Source organism: Buceros rhinoceros, unplaced genomic scaffold (genome assembly GCF_000710305.1).
Source record: "Buceros rhinoceros silvestris isolate BGI_N320 unplaced genomic scaffold, ASM71030v1 scaffold18759, whole genome shotgun sequence".
Taxonomy (NCBI): Eukaryota; Metazoa; Chordata; class Aves; order Bucerotiformes; family Bucerotidae; genus Buceros; species Buceros rhinoceros.
The window spans coordinates 1060-18610 of record NW_010433539.1 but is presented as its reverse complement, the minus strand read 5'-3'; the positions used below and the strand labels follow the sequence as shown (position 1 = coordinate 18610).

At 44.6% G+C, this 17551-nt stretch overlaps 1 protein-coding gene across 2 annotated transcripts; it reads left to right on the top strand.

Moving 5' to 3' along the window:
- Positions 1 to 147: 147 nt before the first annotated feature.
- On the top strand, positions 148 to 17551 carry AQP1 (aquaporin 1 (Colton blood group)). 2 transcript variants are annotated; one of them, XM_010144161.1, is made up of 4 exons: positions 148 to 621; positions 15236 to 15400; positions 15812 to 15892; positions 17362 to 17551. In XM_010144161.1, exons 1-4 carry the CDS (start codon positions 232 to 234, stop codon positions 17506 to 17508), a joined length of 783 nt encoding a protein of 260 aa, XP_010142463.1. In that variant the 5' UTR covers positions 148 to 231; the 3' UTR covers positions 17509 to 17551. The 2 variants fall into 2 exon arrangements, with proteins under 2 accessions (XP_010142463.1, XP_010142465.1); XM_010144163.1 differs by having other exon boundaries at positions 149 to 621; positions 15812 to 15896; positions 17362 to 17499.

The window sequence follows — 17551 nt, the reverse complement described above, 5'->3', positions numbered from 1 at the left end:
GCAGGCGTAACAGTGTCTTACATCAATCTAGCAGTCAGCATCGATGTTCTTTCCTCCTTTTGTGCAACACCCCTTCCCTCCTACAGACCACCCAAAGCCCTATAAATAATCCAAGGACTGTATTTTTTCTACAGATTTCTCTTCAGACCTCGAAGGAAAAATATCAGGAGAAGGAAGGGAGAGAGAGAGAAGGGAAAGTGAGGAGGGGAGAGAGAGAGAGAACAAGGAAAGATGGCTAGTGAATTCAAAAAGAAAATGTTCTGGAGGGCAGTGGTGGCTGAGTTCCTTGCCATGACCCTTTTTATTTTTATCAGCATCGGCTCAGCTCTGGGTTTTAGCTTCCCAGTGGTGGGCAACGAAACATCCACAAGGTCTCAGGATAACGTGAAGGTTTCGCTGGCTTTTGGGTTATCCATCGCTACCATGGCACAAAGCGTGGGCCACATCAGTGGTGCGCACCTGAACCCCGCTGTCACCTTGGGTCTCCTGCTGAGCTGCCAGATCAGCATCTTGAAGGCGATCATGTACATCATTGCCCAGTGCCTGGGGGCAGTGGTGGCCACAGCTATGCTGTCAGGAATCACTTCCTCTCTCCCAAACAACCTCCTGGGGCTCAACTCTGTAAGTAGAAACTTTTAATTCCTCCTTCCTTTTTTTCGAGTAGAAATGCAACACCTGTAACGTAGTAATGGGGGGCGGGTGGTGATGGTGGTTGTGATGGTGACCTCAGGCAGACAACTGATGATGGTAGCAGGGGATCCAGCCCTGACTGATACCAGGGTGGATCCGTGACATGGGGACAGTCCTTCCTCTCCACCCCTATCTGGCAGCTTTAGGACATTAGGCTGGTGATTGGTTTTGCTTGTGTTCAATTTCTTGCATCCAGGTTGCTGAAAGGAGCATTTCTAACACTGAAATCACTGCCAGTTGTGTGACTGAGTCCCCTGTGTGGTTCTGAAGGTGGCAGGTAGCGTGCTGATTACCGTGCAGATACCAGCCCTGCTTTAGCTTCTGTGAGTGTGGTTCCTTTTCAACACCTCAGTAATGGTTTCTCTAATCTGAGGATGACTGTGATGAAAACCTACGGGAACAGCGAGAGGGATGTGCAGCATCACCAAAGGGCTGAGCATCACCTGTTGCATGAGACAGAGCGCCCAGCCCCTGCCTGACACAGAATCCCAGCTGCACTTTCTGTGAGTTTCTCCTTTTGCTGCGCAAGGACAAAGCCTGAATTCCCCAGTGTGGGCTGAGAAAGGTGTGAGGCAGCTACATTTAAGAGGGGTGCAGGTTCCTGCCCACTCCCAGCCAGGTGCTCACAACATGCTGCATAAAAAACACCTGCCCACCACTCCCCCTCCTCAAAATGTTGTCATTTTACTGTCGTTGTACCATAACAGGAGGAAAAAGGATGGATACACTTTTAAAGGTGAAATCATCCCTCTGTCAGAGGCAGGGCTACAGCCACTGCAGCACACAGAGTACTATAAACGGAAATTCCTCTCACTTATTTCACCTGATTCTGTCAAGAACAAGTATTTCACATCTTTTCCATGGCCCCTTTCTTGCAGAGTATTTCTGGCTGCAGATGGGAACTTGAGCTGATATGAAATTTTATGCCCATTTGAAGTCACAGGGATATTCATGATGTAAAGCTACAAACTCAGTATCTCTGCAGAAATCATTTAGGCAAAAGGGGAAGAAAAGATCAAAACAACTGAATTAACAGAAGTATAATATGGTTTTGCCCACCGTGGCATTACAGTTAACTCAGAAAATGAGGTGGTGCTGGAAAATGTAGTGAAATCTGGTATTGAGAAGGTGATATTAAGGAGCAGCTCAGTATCACCCACCCTGGTGGTACCCTGTGGGTTGGCTGCTGACCTCCCTGGAGACCAGCGCCTGCAGGTATGCCTTAGTGCCACAGCTTTGGAAATGTGGGTGGGTTATTCCAAAACATTTTGGGGAAGAAGAGTGAATTACTTTATTAACTCCAGGAGGCTCTGGCTGTGTGGGTGATATGTGATCTTTTCCTCTGAAACCACTGGCAGAGGGAACTGCTCAGCCGCAGGGGACAGGGTATCCGCCCAAGTGGTTTTCTCGAGAGGTCCAACTGCCATTAAACACGGGAGGTCTGGTTTCACTTGCATTTGGCCTTCCCCTTTTGCTTGCCATGAAATGCCGGTGGCTGGCTCCTTCCTCTACCCGAAAGCCCTGAAACTGTCCTTTTGAGAAGGGGGTGTAGATGATTGCTCCAAACTTTTCTTGCTGCTCATTCAGTAACTGTCCAAGCTACAAAGACAACCCTTGAGCTTTGCACAAGGACATCTCAGAAGAGAAGAGCCTGTGGGGATAGGTGGAAAGATCAGCAATGATCACCCCCTGATTTTAGTAAGCTTAGGAGCTTTTTAGCAAGGTTGTGAATCTCAAAAATTGCATGTTAGGGAGGAAGCCCTGTTCCCCACCCACGAAGACCACCTCTGGAATACAGTCAAACACATTGTTTTCAAGACCATAAAATACACTGTAGGCAAAACCAGATCTTGGAAGTCTCCATTACACTGATTTTACAAATCTGGCAACTGTTTCTGTGCACGAATTACTGGATAAAATAGGTCTTAAAAGCCCCGTTCTCAGTGCTCGTCATTCTCAAATGCTCAGAATTTTGATTTTTTTACATTTTTTTTTCAGTTATAAATGTTCTGGCTAGAGGGGCAGTGAGGAGACCTCTCTGGGGATGGGGAGGGAAGCAACTGTCCTTCTCCTTCGCAAAAAAGACCTAGAGAGGAAAGAAAATTAATTCATTTCCAATGGACAAGCTTGGACTGTCTGGGGAGGGGAGGGCTGAGGGGGCAGTTGGGTCTGAGCCCAGGTCAGTGGAGAGCAGCAGAATGGCTCTCCTCTTGCAGAGATGATCACAATGGGGCATACCCTGAAACCTCAACGGAGCTCCAAGAACACGCTGCCTCCTTCAGCAAACAGATGATAAGGAGAGACCACAGAGATCTGCTCTTATGTCATGCTTATTAACCCGAGGCCAAGGAGGGGGGAACAGAGCTGGTTTCCCTGCCAGCTGCTTTGTCTTCCTGCCCTTCCTTTGGAAAACAAAGTCTAGATTCACTATTGAGTAAAAGAATAGAAAGAAAGGGAGTGCTGTGTGACAAGTTTGGATGTGCATGACCGTGTCCTCTGTCCTTACATTTATCCTGCCCAGCTGTAAGTCCTGTGCAGAGGGGCCAAGGGAGGAACCTGTTCCCATAGGCTTCTCCCAAGTACACAGAGGAGAGACGAGGAGAGGTACTTCAGCCTTTAGAGTTGTCCTCCAGCAACAGCCAGCTCTTCTTTGGCATGATGAGGTTCCAGGCTTGGGACCCTGTGCCAGGCACCCAAAAGGAGGCACGATGAATCTGTGCTCTTCTCACTGCCCAAAGGGGAAAAGGGAAACGCAAACAAATGAACCACAAAAAACAACCATGGAAGGTCCGAGGCAGAAGAGAAGGGGGGAGAATGGAAAAGCACAATGCTCCTCTTACGTGTTCAGAAGTACCGTCTGTTTTGTACTAAAACAGGCAAAACAGTCACTTCTGAGGAGCTTGATCCAAACTTCACCGAAGTCAACGGAAATATTTTCAGTCAGTTTGGCTGGTCCAAACTGACCCATATTCTGGACGATACTCAGAGAGGTACTTAGATTACTGAATCCTTGTCAGACACTGAACTTCCCATATATTGTAGCAGTGGAGTGGGTGCCAAAGTAAAAACATCAAGAACTTGAAAAGCTGAGAGAGGAGCACACAGCGTGTTTGTCGTTCTAAAAAATTGAGTATTTTTCCTTACATATCTAGTGTTGTTTTTTGGCAATGGGGTCATCCCATGTTACCAATTTCCATTTGGTAAAAGCGTAAGAATAGAGAGTCCCTAATCCAGAAGGCACTCCTCTGCCAGCCTAGCTGGGTACGGTCTGGTGAGGACAGATCCCTAGTTTGGATAATGGAAGGAACTATTCATCGTGGGCAGTTAATGACCAGCAAAGAGCTCAAGCAGGAAAGGCGGGTGAGAGGAGACTTCTGTCCTGTAAGGTAACACAATATTTGCAGTTCAGCAATGATTTCCTGAAGAACCTTTATCAAGCTTTTGAAAAAAGAAAAATGTCTTTAGCTCATTTTTTAAATTTCCTTTTTTTTTTTTTTTAATTCAGTTTTGCCCTTTCTGTCTTTTGACACACCGATCGGAGTGCCAGGAAATGTGCCCCCTAAGTCTCAGGGCTACATTTGAAAACTCTGCCTTAAAGTTTATGATGAAAGATATTATTTAAAAGTTAAAAGTGGATCAAACACTGTAGGCAAGGAAAACAGACCTGAAGGTAACACTGCTCTGGTTAGATAAAGAGAAAAGAAAAACAACCAAGAAAAACAAACAGAGGGACTTGGTTTTATAAAACACTCAGTGGACTGATAAATGTTGTTTGTGTAACTGAAAAACTCTCTGGAAAAGCCAGGAGGGGTCTGTGGTTGGTGGATTCAGAGGTCTGGAGCGTTTTCTTGAGGCAGGTGAATAGTCCTATAGGTCCAGCTCCTACAGGTCCAGCCTGGGATTCCAGTGCGATTGGCTGTGTCTCTGCCGCTTCTGCTCAGCACAGCGTCCCCAGAGCTGGATCAGCTGTGACAGAAAAATTGGTGCACGTCAGGGTTTGATGCTCTTTCCTGATAAACACACAGTGGCCAACTGCAAATCCTTTCTCACAGGCAGGGGGAAGGCAGCCCTTTGCTCTCCTTGACCCTTCCTACCAGGGCAGATCAGCTACTTTGAGACACCTGCCACCCTCACCAAGTCCCACCACAGAACGAGTCTCCTTCCCACCAGTAATCTCACTTAGCTGGATTGTGGTCCAGCAGCCACAGAGCAGCTTTGGACCATTATGCTGGAGATGTTTGGGGTTTGGGGTTGGCTTTTTTTTGTTATTGTTGGTTTTTTCTGCTGTCTGTGTCCTCCAGCTCCAGCCTATTCTGCTACTTGGGAAAGCTGAAGTCTGGACAATCTCTTGTCTCCAGAAGATTGGAATATAGGATGGGACATATGATGTGTGGATCCTTAGCTCTTGCAGATGCACCTTCTTATCTCTAGGACATCTCTGGTGATTTTTTCTCCCAAGAGGTTTCCAAGGCACAGACACCTCCAGTGCAAACATGAAATTGTCCCTCCACTGGCAGCTCACTTCCATAAGGTCGAGGCCTGTCACACCTCTTAATGGGGGGGAGAGGGGGATCAGTCCTGATGTTTTTATACTGATATTCCTCACTGAATCTTCCCCATCCTTTAGCAAGTTGCCTCATCACAGACAGGAATCACCAGTCTCCCCACATTCAGCCCAAACCAGTGCTCCAGTGGTGGCTCTCCGACTGCTTCTGGGGAGCAGGACTTGCACGGTTGGCCTGGATGACTCAGTGTTTACCTTGTGATTTCCCTCTCTGTGCCCGCACCCTGTGAGTCTGTTCTCCTCCAGCCTCAAATTAAACAAAGTCGGGTTGACTTGGAAGAACTTCCAAAATAAACTGAGAGCTTGACAATGTGAGTGGGCAATTGAGTAAGTGATGCTTCTTTTCCTCTGAGTCAGTATGGAAAATTGCAGTTCCAGAGGTGCCGCTGGACAGACAAGACATGCGGCTGGCTTCCTGACCTCTGGTGCTGAGGAAAAATCCTTGGATGCCTTTTCTCAGCGCAGATTATATACTGCACCTTTCTCAAGTTTTGATACAGCGAGCTTCGTTCTCCTTGCCGCTGCCCTCTGCCCTCCCTGTTTGCAGTCCAAAGCAGGCTTCTCCTGCCAGCCTTGCCTGTGCTGGAACATCTGCGCACTTCAGTACTTGGCTTCCACAAGAGACCAGAAATTGCTGCATTTTTAGAGTGAGCAAAATGGTTCCTGTGCATGAGATTAGCCCAGGGGTTTTATTTCTTAACAAAGAGCACCACAACAATAGCTTCATTATTCACGTTCAGTATTGCAGGAGCCGTCTTTCATGGCATGCCAGCATTGTATTGAATCGCATCAGGCCGGGAGGTGGAACACAGGAAAGGCACCTGCTCAACAGTGGCCGGAGCCTTGGCCGCTTTCTAACGTGTTCACACAGTGACAGCAGGAACATCTGGACTGAGCTGTAAACTGATGGTTATCACCCATCCTCCAGATCGTTTGGGGATAGCAGGGCCTATAGCTCTAGTCCTTATCTCGGGTCTCAGAGGTTATCTCTTATTTCCATTTCTACACAGATTTGCTTGGTGATTCTGCTCCATAATCATATGAGCTTTCGGTGGAGAGCGAGCAGCAGCGTGGCCATTTCTGGCCCAAGGCCAGATCATCCACCTGCAGGCCAGTCTCTTGGTGCTCGAACAGAGTGGCTCCAGCTGGTTTTATACCAGAACTGGGTCCAGACCCAGAGGATCCGAGGGTGACTGGTGCATTGTCTGGAAAACACTCTGCAAGCCTCAGATTAAGGGTCCTCTTTAAATAGAAATGATAGAAATCGATGCAAGCAGTGCACAGAGGGCTGTCAAAGAAGGAGTTGCAACAGACGTAAACCCATTATTAATTTGGTAGATTGGTTAGTAGTGAAATTCAAGTGGAGTCATGCTAGGAATTTTTTGAGAACATGTTTTTTCTGTTTGACCAGCTGTCAAACCAGGCAGGATTAAGTATGAAATGTAAGGAAACTCATTCTGCCACCACCCTTCCTGACTGGTGACCAAACAGTTAAAGTGGTTTTCCATTCCTTGGAATTCTATTTCTATGCCATACGTATCTGTATGTTTTGTGCATAAGTGTATGCACACCTCCACACAAACTCACACACCAGGGACGTGTGGATCAGTAGATAGAAAGATCCTTCCAATGAGGTAACCGCAAATTTCATTTCCTAGTTTAAATTAACTAGAAATAATAATAATAAAAGAATCTGTTAGTGTGTGTAGATTCTAAATCAAGATCTGACATGGCAAGAACCACAGCCCGAGGACAAATGGAAATTTCCACAGCAAACATGAGAACCAATATTACGGATCTCTTCTGGTTAAATTGGTGCAATGGTAAAAACAACACGTAAGTCGTTGTAGCAGGGCTTGTGGACTTCGGTGGAGAACGTGTGAGCTGGGAATGTCATTTCATTAATCCGAGAATCCTAAACCCTATCACTCTCTAGGCTGTATATAGCTACCTTTACGGAAAGCATTTTTGAAGCAAGGATCCCAAACCACATCACAACTACTAAAGGAAGAAAAAATAACCCTTGAAAAATTTCCTGTTTGTCTCAAGAGGAAATTGCCTGTTTTCTGTCAGACAGCAGTATGCTTTTGTTTATTTGCCCGTTCTCTAGCTTCATCGAGAGGATTCAATAGCGGAGAGATCTTCACCTGGTGTCACAACTGAAAATGTTGCTTTCTTAGAAAAATCTCCATTCCAGGGTTAGGGAGACCAGTCCACACCAGTGTGTTTGTGCTCAACCTCAAGGATAGCAAATGATGTGTCCGTTACGTGGCCACGTTTCCCTTATCGGTGTTTCCCTGTCTGTAAACCCTTGTCTCTTTATTAAAATATGCAGAGGCAGAGACACCCTTTTCCTTGTGGGCTGACCCAGTAGCTGGCACAATGAGACATGAGACCTGTGGCTGTGCTCCCCAGGACCTCCACAGTCATACTCATACCAATGCCAGGGAGCAAGGGAATGTCTGCTGGGGTTTTTCTGGAGCAGCGTCGGTCCTGTTCATTTATTAATGTGCGACTTGATGGGAAAGCACTGCTCTTCCTGGCATCCAGAGCCAAACTTACGGCTGGTGCTCAACTGCTGCAACACTAGGGAAGTCGGTGAGACCTGAGGTAAGGCACAGCATCCGCCTGCTGAATCACAGGTACAGACCCTGAGAGCCACCCTGGAGGAAACTCTGTAAGGAGCATGAGGACAAAAATGGGTTCTGAAATCTCTGCAAGAGGGTTGTTTCTCTTTTGGCATTTAAAGACCAGGAAGGAGCAAAGGAATTCTCTGTATTCTCTCCTGGTAGAGCCCTGGGCATCCCCTCTGCAGGAGCTGCTGAGAGGTACCCTGGAAAACCAGCCTTTTCCAGGTTCTTGGCACTAATTCTGTGCCAAGCGAAGTCAGTGAATGCTTTCAAAGCAGAGCTGTGGCACATTTCCTTACACATATATACACAACTTCTCCTGAAGTTAATGGTGATTATGTTCTGACTGAGGAACGAATAAAGTCAAGTTTGGCCCCATTTCCTTCCTTTCATAAGAATTCTTTCCTGATGAACAAGGTGGAGAAATGAAGGAGCTGGAATTGTTCCCCTAATTCCTGAAACCCATTGCACATATTCAGATAATTTTAGAAAAAAAACCTTTATGGAAATGCCAACTCGTCAATGCTCTGCACAAGACTGACTGTATGAACTACCTCAGACTTGGAAAGTTTGAAAACGTCACAGTTTTGCTGGAGTGTTTGTCTAGAAGTATAAAATGAAAATTGCTTTGGCGCAATTGCCAACAGCCATACCGAGAGGTTTCTGAAAATCCAGCTAGTTATCCCAGTAACAACATGGAACTCAAAATTCAGAGAGGTCCAAAATTCCCCGTTGAAAGACCATCTCCTTCTGGGCTGACAATTCCGGAGATCATAAATAGCTCCATGGTATAAATGAGCGCTTCAAAGTGTTACTGAACACAAGCTATTCACTCGGGTTTTGCTGGGTAAGGAAAAATAAAAGCAACCCACCGTTCCTCATACTCCGAATAGAAGTTGTTTATTTCTCAGCAGCAAAATGTAAAAAAATAGGTTTCCCTAAAGCAACTCTCCCAGAGGCCCTTCAGAAAGTAAAAGTGTAAATGAGACAAATGATCTATCGCTAATTAGCTGTTAGTCCTATAAGGGAATTGACTTTTCTTGCCCGACGCTTACCTCCCATGTAACCTTTATGTGCTCTGGTTTAACATCAATGAAACCATCGCTCTTCTCTCCCTGGCGTACCACGCTGCTGCAGCACAAAGCCCTGCTGGTTTCTCATTAGCCTGAAGACAGGGTGGGAGGAGGGAGGCCAGTTCCTGGAGGGTGTCTGCTGTCCAAAGAATGGAAAATATGATTTCTGCTTTGGGAATTGAATGAGTCCCCCTTAGAGCTCGTAAGGCTGTATTTGTAGGAAGGATAATCTAGCAGAGGACAATATGTTTTGTCCCTAGGTTCTGCTGAATGCTTCTATTGTTGATATGGGATATGATCCAAAGCTAATTCTTTGCCTCATAAGCAGTGTCTTCTGAGCACTGCTGTGGTATTAAGCGAAACTCTTGAGATCTTTGCCTGTCCCTACTTAATCAAGAAATGGGACTTTTGTACTCTCTGAATCCCCAACACTCAAACAATGTTTGTAGCAACATCCACTTCTGAGTGATACTGTTCAACAGAAAGAGAGAAGAGAATAACCTCCCTTCAGCAGTCCCTGAATCCATTTTGGCAGTGAGTTAAAGGAAAGATTATAGCTCTGGAGATGTGGGACGGACTCCCAGCAGCAGAAAGGTATGTTATCAAGACGGAAGTTATCAAGTTATTTTCATGACAAAATTGGAGCTGAAAGAAAAAGAAAGTCAGACAGAAAGACAGTTCAGATAGTGGAAGATGGTTCTGAGGGAAGCATGGAGATTAATTTCTGAGATTACATTTGAAGAATGACATTAAGGGACTTTGCCCAACTAAACACTTAAATAATAGTTAATTGGTATAAAGCAGCATATTCAATATTTCCAGCATGGGGATGAAGACGTGAGCACGAACCTTTTAAACCAGTGTGAAGATTTATCCTTATTAAGAAAAATAAGGAAAATCAAAGAAGGGAAAGTTTAAGCTACAGGAGAGCGAGGATTTGCTTAAATAAAATGCTAGAAGTCTTCCTTTAAAAAAAAGTCTGCCATGGCAGAGGTAAGCTAATAATTTGGAATGCTGCAAACAGCAGGCCAAGCTGTGAGCTGTTTGTTTGAATTAAACACAGGAGGGGAAAGTTCTGTCTGATACAAACATATTTATTGCAGCACGGCTCCTTAAAATGCTAGATTTTGTGTGGACAGGAGAACATACTTATTCTCCCAACAGGAACATTAAAAACACTTTAATCAAAGGTATTACAGTTTTAGTGAGTTCACAATATGGTTCTTATTACGCACCAGCCATGCTGTCGCTGGGGTTCTGCAGGAGCTGCCTTACCTAGGGGATGGCCGGACATGCAAGGGAGAGAAGTGCCAGGCGGCAGCGGTGATATATGTGTCACTGAATTGCTGTGGCAGAATTTTTCTCTAACAAACGATGGTTTTTTCTCTAAAAAACCATCAGGCAGCATGGCTTGCAGTGAAGTGTTTCATAAGAACAGAGAAAGTTGACATTCTCCTTCTGAAAAAGAGACTTCTGTGTTTCCAGAGAGCTGTAATTTTTCAGGAACAGTGAAATACTAACCCCTCTTATGTGAAAGTGAACTGGACCCTGGGAGATACGGACCATGGCTGAGGGTGCGTGGATGAGATGGAGCATAGCACTACGTGATGAAACCACCTTGCATAACAAACTGTCTTATCCATACAACGGGAAACAGGTTTGAACTTGATATGCTTCTAATGAGAAAAATATGAAGCCACTAGAGAAATACACAGTTGGGTTTACCTTGGGCCAGTTTAATTTCCTGTCCCCATTTCTCTTCTAAAGGCAGACAATGAATAAATATCCTACTTTAAAAAAAAAAAAAAGAGAGAAAAGAAAACATACCATTAATTTGCCCACATTATTGCTTGAAGCTGTGGAAGTCAGCCAGCCAAACACGGCAGTTTGGGGCACTTCTGAGAAACAAGCTTCTATAGTTCCCGTCCCTCTGATGTCGCAGAGCAATGGAAGCCACGTGTCCACTACCCACTTCCTAGGACCACAGAGCAGGTGTTTGTCTCAGCCAGTTGCTCTCACGGTCATGACTAGATAATGATTTGCCGTTAATTTTGCCCTGGGTTTTAACGGTCCTCGTTTGATTCTGTTGCATGTTTCCTGGCTCACTCACCCTTATGGATCGCATCTCTGCAGAGCCTTTGTGGTGACTGGTCCATCAGCGGTGGCTGCGCTATCTGCAGGTGTCCCCAGCTGTTTCTAGGCATTAATTCAGCCAAGACACAGCAGCCTTAAGAGAATCCTATCCCAGACCTTCCCACAGGAAGAACCTTCCCAAAGAATCAAGGTCTCTTAAATGGTAATTCAGCTTGGAAGGGACATCTGGAGGTCTCTAGTCCAACCTCCTGCTCAAAGCAAAATCAGCACTGAGTTCAAACCAGGTTGCTTAGGAGGAGTTGTAGCATTACCCGGTAAAGCTAATCTTTGAATGGAGAATTGGTGGTGTACCTCATCCCATGTCCAGCAATGCAGAGCAGAGGGCTTCAGCAGGCCCTGAGTTCTTCCTTAGGTTCCAACAAGTTGCATCTGAGGAGCTTTCTGAATGAAATTTGTTTTCTATAAATTTGCTGAAGTTCAGTGGATTTTTCTTGCCCAAGTTTGTTCAGATTCACAGTGAACTTAGGAGAAAATATTAACGGTGGAATTCAGCTCACAGCAGGATACAACTCACTTGGGGTGTCCACATGTAGGTGTCTGCTTGTTGTCTGGGTGCTATTACAGTCAAAGGGGAATTACTCAGTGCAAGTCAATGCAGCCGAGATTAATTCTGCTGGTCAGATATACGTGTCTGACTCTCAGATCTTGCCAATGATAAACCCATTTCTTGGGTGTTTCTGGTGCTTCTCTCAAAATAGTGACTTAGAAATGAAGTTCCGTGGAGCAATTCACGTGAACAAAAAAGAAGGAGAAGTCTGGACTGACTCCTACGGTGTGGGAAACTGTTGGAGATGAATGTTAGTTTGTGTATCTCATTTTAATCCATTAGAGCACATCTGGTTCCTTAAAGCACTGAATCTACTCTTCAAGCCTCACTGAAGCATGGAAAGCTCAGGGAGTTACTGTCCTGTTCCCTGCCCTCTGCTGCCTTAATGAGCATCACCAAGAACGCAGAGCATGTGAGAGTCGTCGGGCTGAGCTCAGAAGAGGTAGATACGTAAATGCAGAGTCAGCCCACGTATCGCTGGTGAGAAACCTGCCAGTGCAGGGAAGACGGTCACTGCAGCGTGGGTACAGGTCACTGGAAAGGGACCCCTTCGCCCCAACACTGCAGTGGAACCAGAGAAATAGTGATCTTCTCTTCTGGATGACCTCAGTAGCAGAATGCTCGATGTTGAGAGCAGTGGCTGCTCTTTGCCTTTGCTTTATTGGCAGCCTCACGCAGGCAGGTCTCTGTAATGTAGAGTGCTTCTGCCTGCGAGATTCAGAAGGAGCTTTAGACAGCCCTGAGGATTCTCAAGTCAGGTATTCTACAATAATTCAAACTTTCCTTAAGAAACCCTGAATAATGTATGGAAAACAGGATGGAAGGGTAACCAACTCATGGGGTTATGCCTACCTGGTTCTGTCAAGAGCTTAAAGGAGCAGATTCAAAAGATGAAAAATGTTTCATATGGCATCGTTAGCTGACTAATGGTTGTAAACACACCAGGGAGTGTATAAATACAACACACACACACACATATACTCCATACTAGGAAATGCACCTTCCTCCTCCCCATGTTGTGTGTTGGCTGGGATGTGGTTAGGGTGGTGAAGGCTCATGCTGTTCCATGTGTTGCTGCACCCTGGATGGTCCAGGCTGCTGCGGCGGTGACATGATAGCTCTGACGAGTAGGCACATAACGAACGCCCGTGATGCTGCACTTACCGACTGCAGATCCACAGATCACAGCAAAACAGAACGTCCAAGGTTTGCCTCACTTTGACTCATTTTGGACCATGGCCCAGAGTCCTGCTTGCACAGTGGAATCTTATGTCCCTGGCAGGCTGCGTAAAATTACATGCTAGAGGAAAGCAAAAGGTTTCCTATGATATTTCCAGGTTTTCTTTGATTGCACACAGCCCATCAATAAGTGTTGATTAGCAGGGTCCGTGACCTCAGGTCACGTCAGCTGAAGGATGTGTTTTCCTGGAGGGAAAGGAAGAAAATTATTTCCGCTTCCCAAAGATGAGGATCATCACAGGATTTTAAAACATAATTTTGCTTATTGTCTTTTTTTTTTTTTTAGTAGAAGCCCTTGAAGTGAAGGGAAAGACTGATGGTAGGTTAGTGTTTAATTGTTTGAAATGCCAAGGCTTTGTCAAAATGCAGATGCGTCAGACCGCAGATCTAGGTTCTCTGGGGTTTAAGAGTTGCATTGTTACCAAAGAGAATTTAGTTTCTTACCCACTTTTGGTATCTGCTTATTGCTCATTTGCCAATACACTTTTCTTTTAAGTTTCACTATTTGGCCTTTCAAAAGAGAGATATTTTCCAGAGTCTATAGTCCAGATTCTTAAAGTGATGTTGACTACTTTTGATATCAATGAGATGCACTTGAACCCTGCGTTGTTGAGATCCACAAATCCCACTGTCTTTGCAGTGAAAAAAAGAAGTGATTATTTTTAAGAAGGGATGGCAAATATTAATTTGTTGATGTATCAGGCCTTCAGCATGATTTTCTGGATCGTGTCATTCTCGCCACCAGCTCACCTGTAAATATTTCAGTCTCGCTTGTATTTCTCACATATAAGTCCTATTAATGCTGTGGGTTTTGTTAATTGATTTCAGAATCTACTGGAAGAACCAAAATACCCACCATTTCAACCAGAATTCCCTTCTGTCTGTGGATAAACTGCTTCTCACTCAAAGGATTACCGTTCTGGATATTAAAGAACTAGATATAGAAATCTACTATTAATGTTTCTGGCTGCCAGGTTTAGAAACAAATATATTTCCCCCGTTTTTAATGCAGCTCCTCAGATTTATGCTGGCTGAAGTCTTGGATGATTTTTTTATCAGTACTTACGTGTTTTGATATGCTGCTTTGTCACAGAGAAGAAGTAAGAAAAATGAACAGTAAAGGTGGAAAGTGAAAGAGTTCAGCTAAACAGCTTTAAGTTTTAAGGTTATTCGGTGTTAGGTTTGGGGAAATTAGGACATAACAACACAATAGATTTAAAGCATGTTTTCCCATAGTTTGTGGACAGGTCACAAATAACATTTAATTATGTTTTTGCCATGTATGACCTAGCAATTTTTAATGCAGAGGCTACGACAGATGGGATAACCTACCGATAGCACTATTCCTGGGCATAAGTTTTGCAGAGTTTTCTTCCTACTCTGAGTCACTCACAGTCTCGGTTTCTCTGGCCTGAGTCCAAGCTCGTATTTCATCCTGTCTGTGCAATGTTTAACTCCAAGTTAGTCATCTCAGATACAGGCTTCTCTGTCTTAGCTACGGTGCCACTGAAGATAGAGATTGGAAGCAGAATTAAAAAGTTGCTCTACATCATTTACATTAATAAGAAACTCTTCTGATTCCACGATTAACAACACGGTAGGAATATCTACATCTGCCAGTGTGCGTCTTTCCAGAGAACCTGCTTTACTTCATTGTGTATGCTTTTTTCTGACTCAGTTTCAGAGAGCCAGTTCAAACCTAAGACACCTAAATTAGTCTACATGTGAGTTAATTGTCTAAGCTCTTGTTGTAGTGAAATGAGACCTAGTGACTACAAAAGACAGAGCTACTCAACTGAGTCTCAAATGATCATCTGCATTTCATCAGCTGATGGATCTCATCTCCACTGACCATGCTCATTACTATCCGAGCTGGAGAGAACACCGATTAACACTGGCATCTAGAGCTGTTTTAGATACCTTTAGTCTTCCTCAGGACTGGTGTCACACCTACCAGTCCCACATGAACGCTCTGTCTCAAGGCACCACGGTTCACTTCTGTGGGTAAACCCTACTGGAGGCAAATCTCTGGCTCATTTGGTTCTCACATGTGTTCTTTGTGTCCAGTGGTTGAGTGTTCACCTTGGTTGGATGCGGCAACTGTGCAACCCTGTCATATCACCAGCAAACGCTGGTTACACCTAGACACAAGTACAGCAGTGACTGATTTCTGTTAACTTTTTTCTTCTTCTTTTTATTTTGTCTCTTAAGCATAAGCAATCGAAGGAGAAAAGTGGCTGTGCAGGTCTGCCGTTCCCTATTTCCTGTGAAACTTTGTCTCACTGGTTGAAGTCAGGTAGGAATAACAAGTGGCATTTTCCTTCTTGTCTCCATGCAGCTTTCACAGGGAGTCAATGCGGGCCAAGGACTAGGCATCGAGATCATTGCTACCTTCCAGCTGGTGTTGTGTGTCCTCGCCACCACCGATCGGAGAAGGACTGATGTCTCAGGATCAGCACCTTTGGCCATTGGTCTCTCTGTTGCCTTGGGACACCTTCTTGCAGTAAGTTTTACTTCTCGCTGTTGTTATCTGCAATGTCCCACCTCAGGATGGGTCAGTGAAGGCAGGAAGATGAGGAGTAGGTGATAATTTCTTCCTTTTCCTTCCTCTGAAGAGAATAACCTTGTTTCTGCAACAATCACAGCCCTTCTTTCTTGGGCCATGTGGCTGAGGCAGTAAGCGATGAGGTTGCACATCTAGGAGCAGTTTCTGCAGTGGGATCTGTTTCCATGGTGGGACAGGACAGGCACATGGCAAACAATTTTTCCCCTTTAATCTGAGGAAGCGTGGGTGGGATGAATGAAGCTGCTGTGAGCATCTGAACTGTGCTGCAGATGTCACTTGCCCTCCTGTGCAAGGAAGATGCCACATGTCCATCACTGTTTCACCACTTGGTCTCTTTCCACCCCCTAGATCGATTACACCGGTTGTGGAATTAACCCAGCCCGATCTTTTGGCTCAGCGCTGATTGCCAACAACTTTGAAAATCACTGGGTGAGTTGAATAAATCTGTTCCGCCTACAGCAGGCTCCGCATATACATAATGTACGAGATCAGAAGCGTTTAAACGCACATCAGTAGCACCAAGTCAGTGAGCTGCCATTTCCATTCCTTTAACAAAAACAATCTCCTTTTTCTCCTGGCCAGCCTCAGGAGACCGCAAAGTGCTCAAGCTGAGTGTGTATGTTCAAAGTAACTCAGCAGATTTTCTGTTTACTTCCCTTTATGTTTATTTATTTCAAATATTTTTAACTTTAAAGCCTCATTGCAGGAATCCGGTATTGGGCATTCATTGCTTAAACTGAGTTTATCAAGTGCTACTGCTTAGTCTGGTAAGAACCTGATTTAGGAAGGTCCTTAAGCAGGTTTGTAAACTGAAATGCATCGTCCAATACTTGGAAGCTAATTAAATGTTCATCTTCTTAAAGTTAAGTGTCTGCTTATGTGCTTTCATGGGTAAGTGCTCTGGAAACACTACAACTTCCTGTGGTTGAAATAAGGAACTTCATGAAAACGTATGTACTTCACTAAAGCTCAGCAAAGGAGGCTAATATTAAAGCCCTACATGAGCATGTGTTCTTGAATATTTAAAACACATCTTCTTCCAGCTCTCCTACTCACGATTTTGGCAGCCAGTTGCATGGGTTTTCACAGAAGTTTAGTGGAAGTACAATAGGTTGCAAAAATTTTGGAAATGAATGTCTTTTAAGCAGCAAAACACAAGAGGAGGTCACTGGGGAAATTTTGCCAAACGCTTCTATTGGGATCCTGAGGCGATGTAACAGAGCTAGTAGTGAGTATTTTCAGAATTTCATGAAAAATTCTTTTCCTTTGGACAGAGAGAAGAAGATAGAGGTAGTAGTTCATATTAAACCACTGCTGTTGCTGAACAGAAGTAAATGTTTCCAGACTCAGGAGCCTTTTGGCCATACATATCTCTCAAAATCATTTGTTATTTCTATTAAAATCAACCTGTCTACTAAAATACTTGTATTACCTCTCCCTCCAATCTTTACTTGCCTTAAGGGATTAGACCAGTACAATTACAGCAATATCACTAGCAGCTAATAGCAAATTAAGCCCCTAATTAGGCCTCACTACGTATCACTTTCTAATTGACCTGTCACCGAAAGGCGGTGGGAGAACGGAATCTAATGCCCTTGTTGCTGTTAGAAATTGTGTCCCCCCTGCGCAATTTATCTGGAGGAACAGAAATGTTTTACTGGTAGATACTTAATTTTAAATACCAGAATTTGGCAACACCGTCACAGTTATTAATCTCTGGGACTGTTGCCAATTCACGGTGAAGAATTCGTGGTTTCTTGCCCTGCAGTTAAATAAATATTCAGGTGACAGGCTGTAATTTCAATGTTTTCACTGTAAATCTTGCGGTGACAATCCCCAGAGGAGATTCGAGTGCAGTAATACCTGGTGCATTAATTGGACTTGGAACTGTGTTTCAGATTTTCTGGGTTGGCCCAATTATTGGAGGAGCAAGTGCTGCCCTGATTTACGACTTCATCCTGGCTCCCAGAAGCAGCGACCTGACTGACCGCATGAAGGTGTGGACCAGCGGCCAAGTAGAAGAGTATGATCTGGAAGGAGATTAGTTGAGCTCCCGGGTAGAAATGAAGCCAAAATAAAGAAAGAGAA

Bases quoted from the DNA above. Each gene is read 5' to 3' on its own strand.
- AQP1 (XM_010144161.1), top strand. From the start codon at position 232: ATGGCTAGTGAATTCAAAAAGAAAATGTTCTGGAGGGCAGTGGTGGCT. The intron at 15,401-15,811 runs GTAAGTTTTACT...TCCACCCCCTAG, and splicing joins CCTTGGGACACCTTCTTGCA to ATCGATTACACCGGTTGTGG. The intron at 15,893-17,361 runs GTGAGTTGAATA...ACTGTGTTTCAG, and splicing joins ACAACTTTGAAAATCACTGG to ATTTTCTGGGTTGGCCCAAT.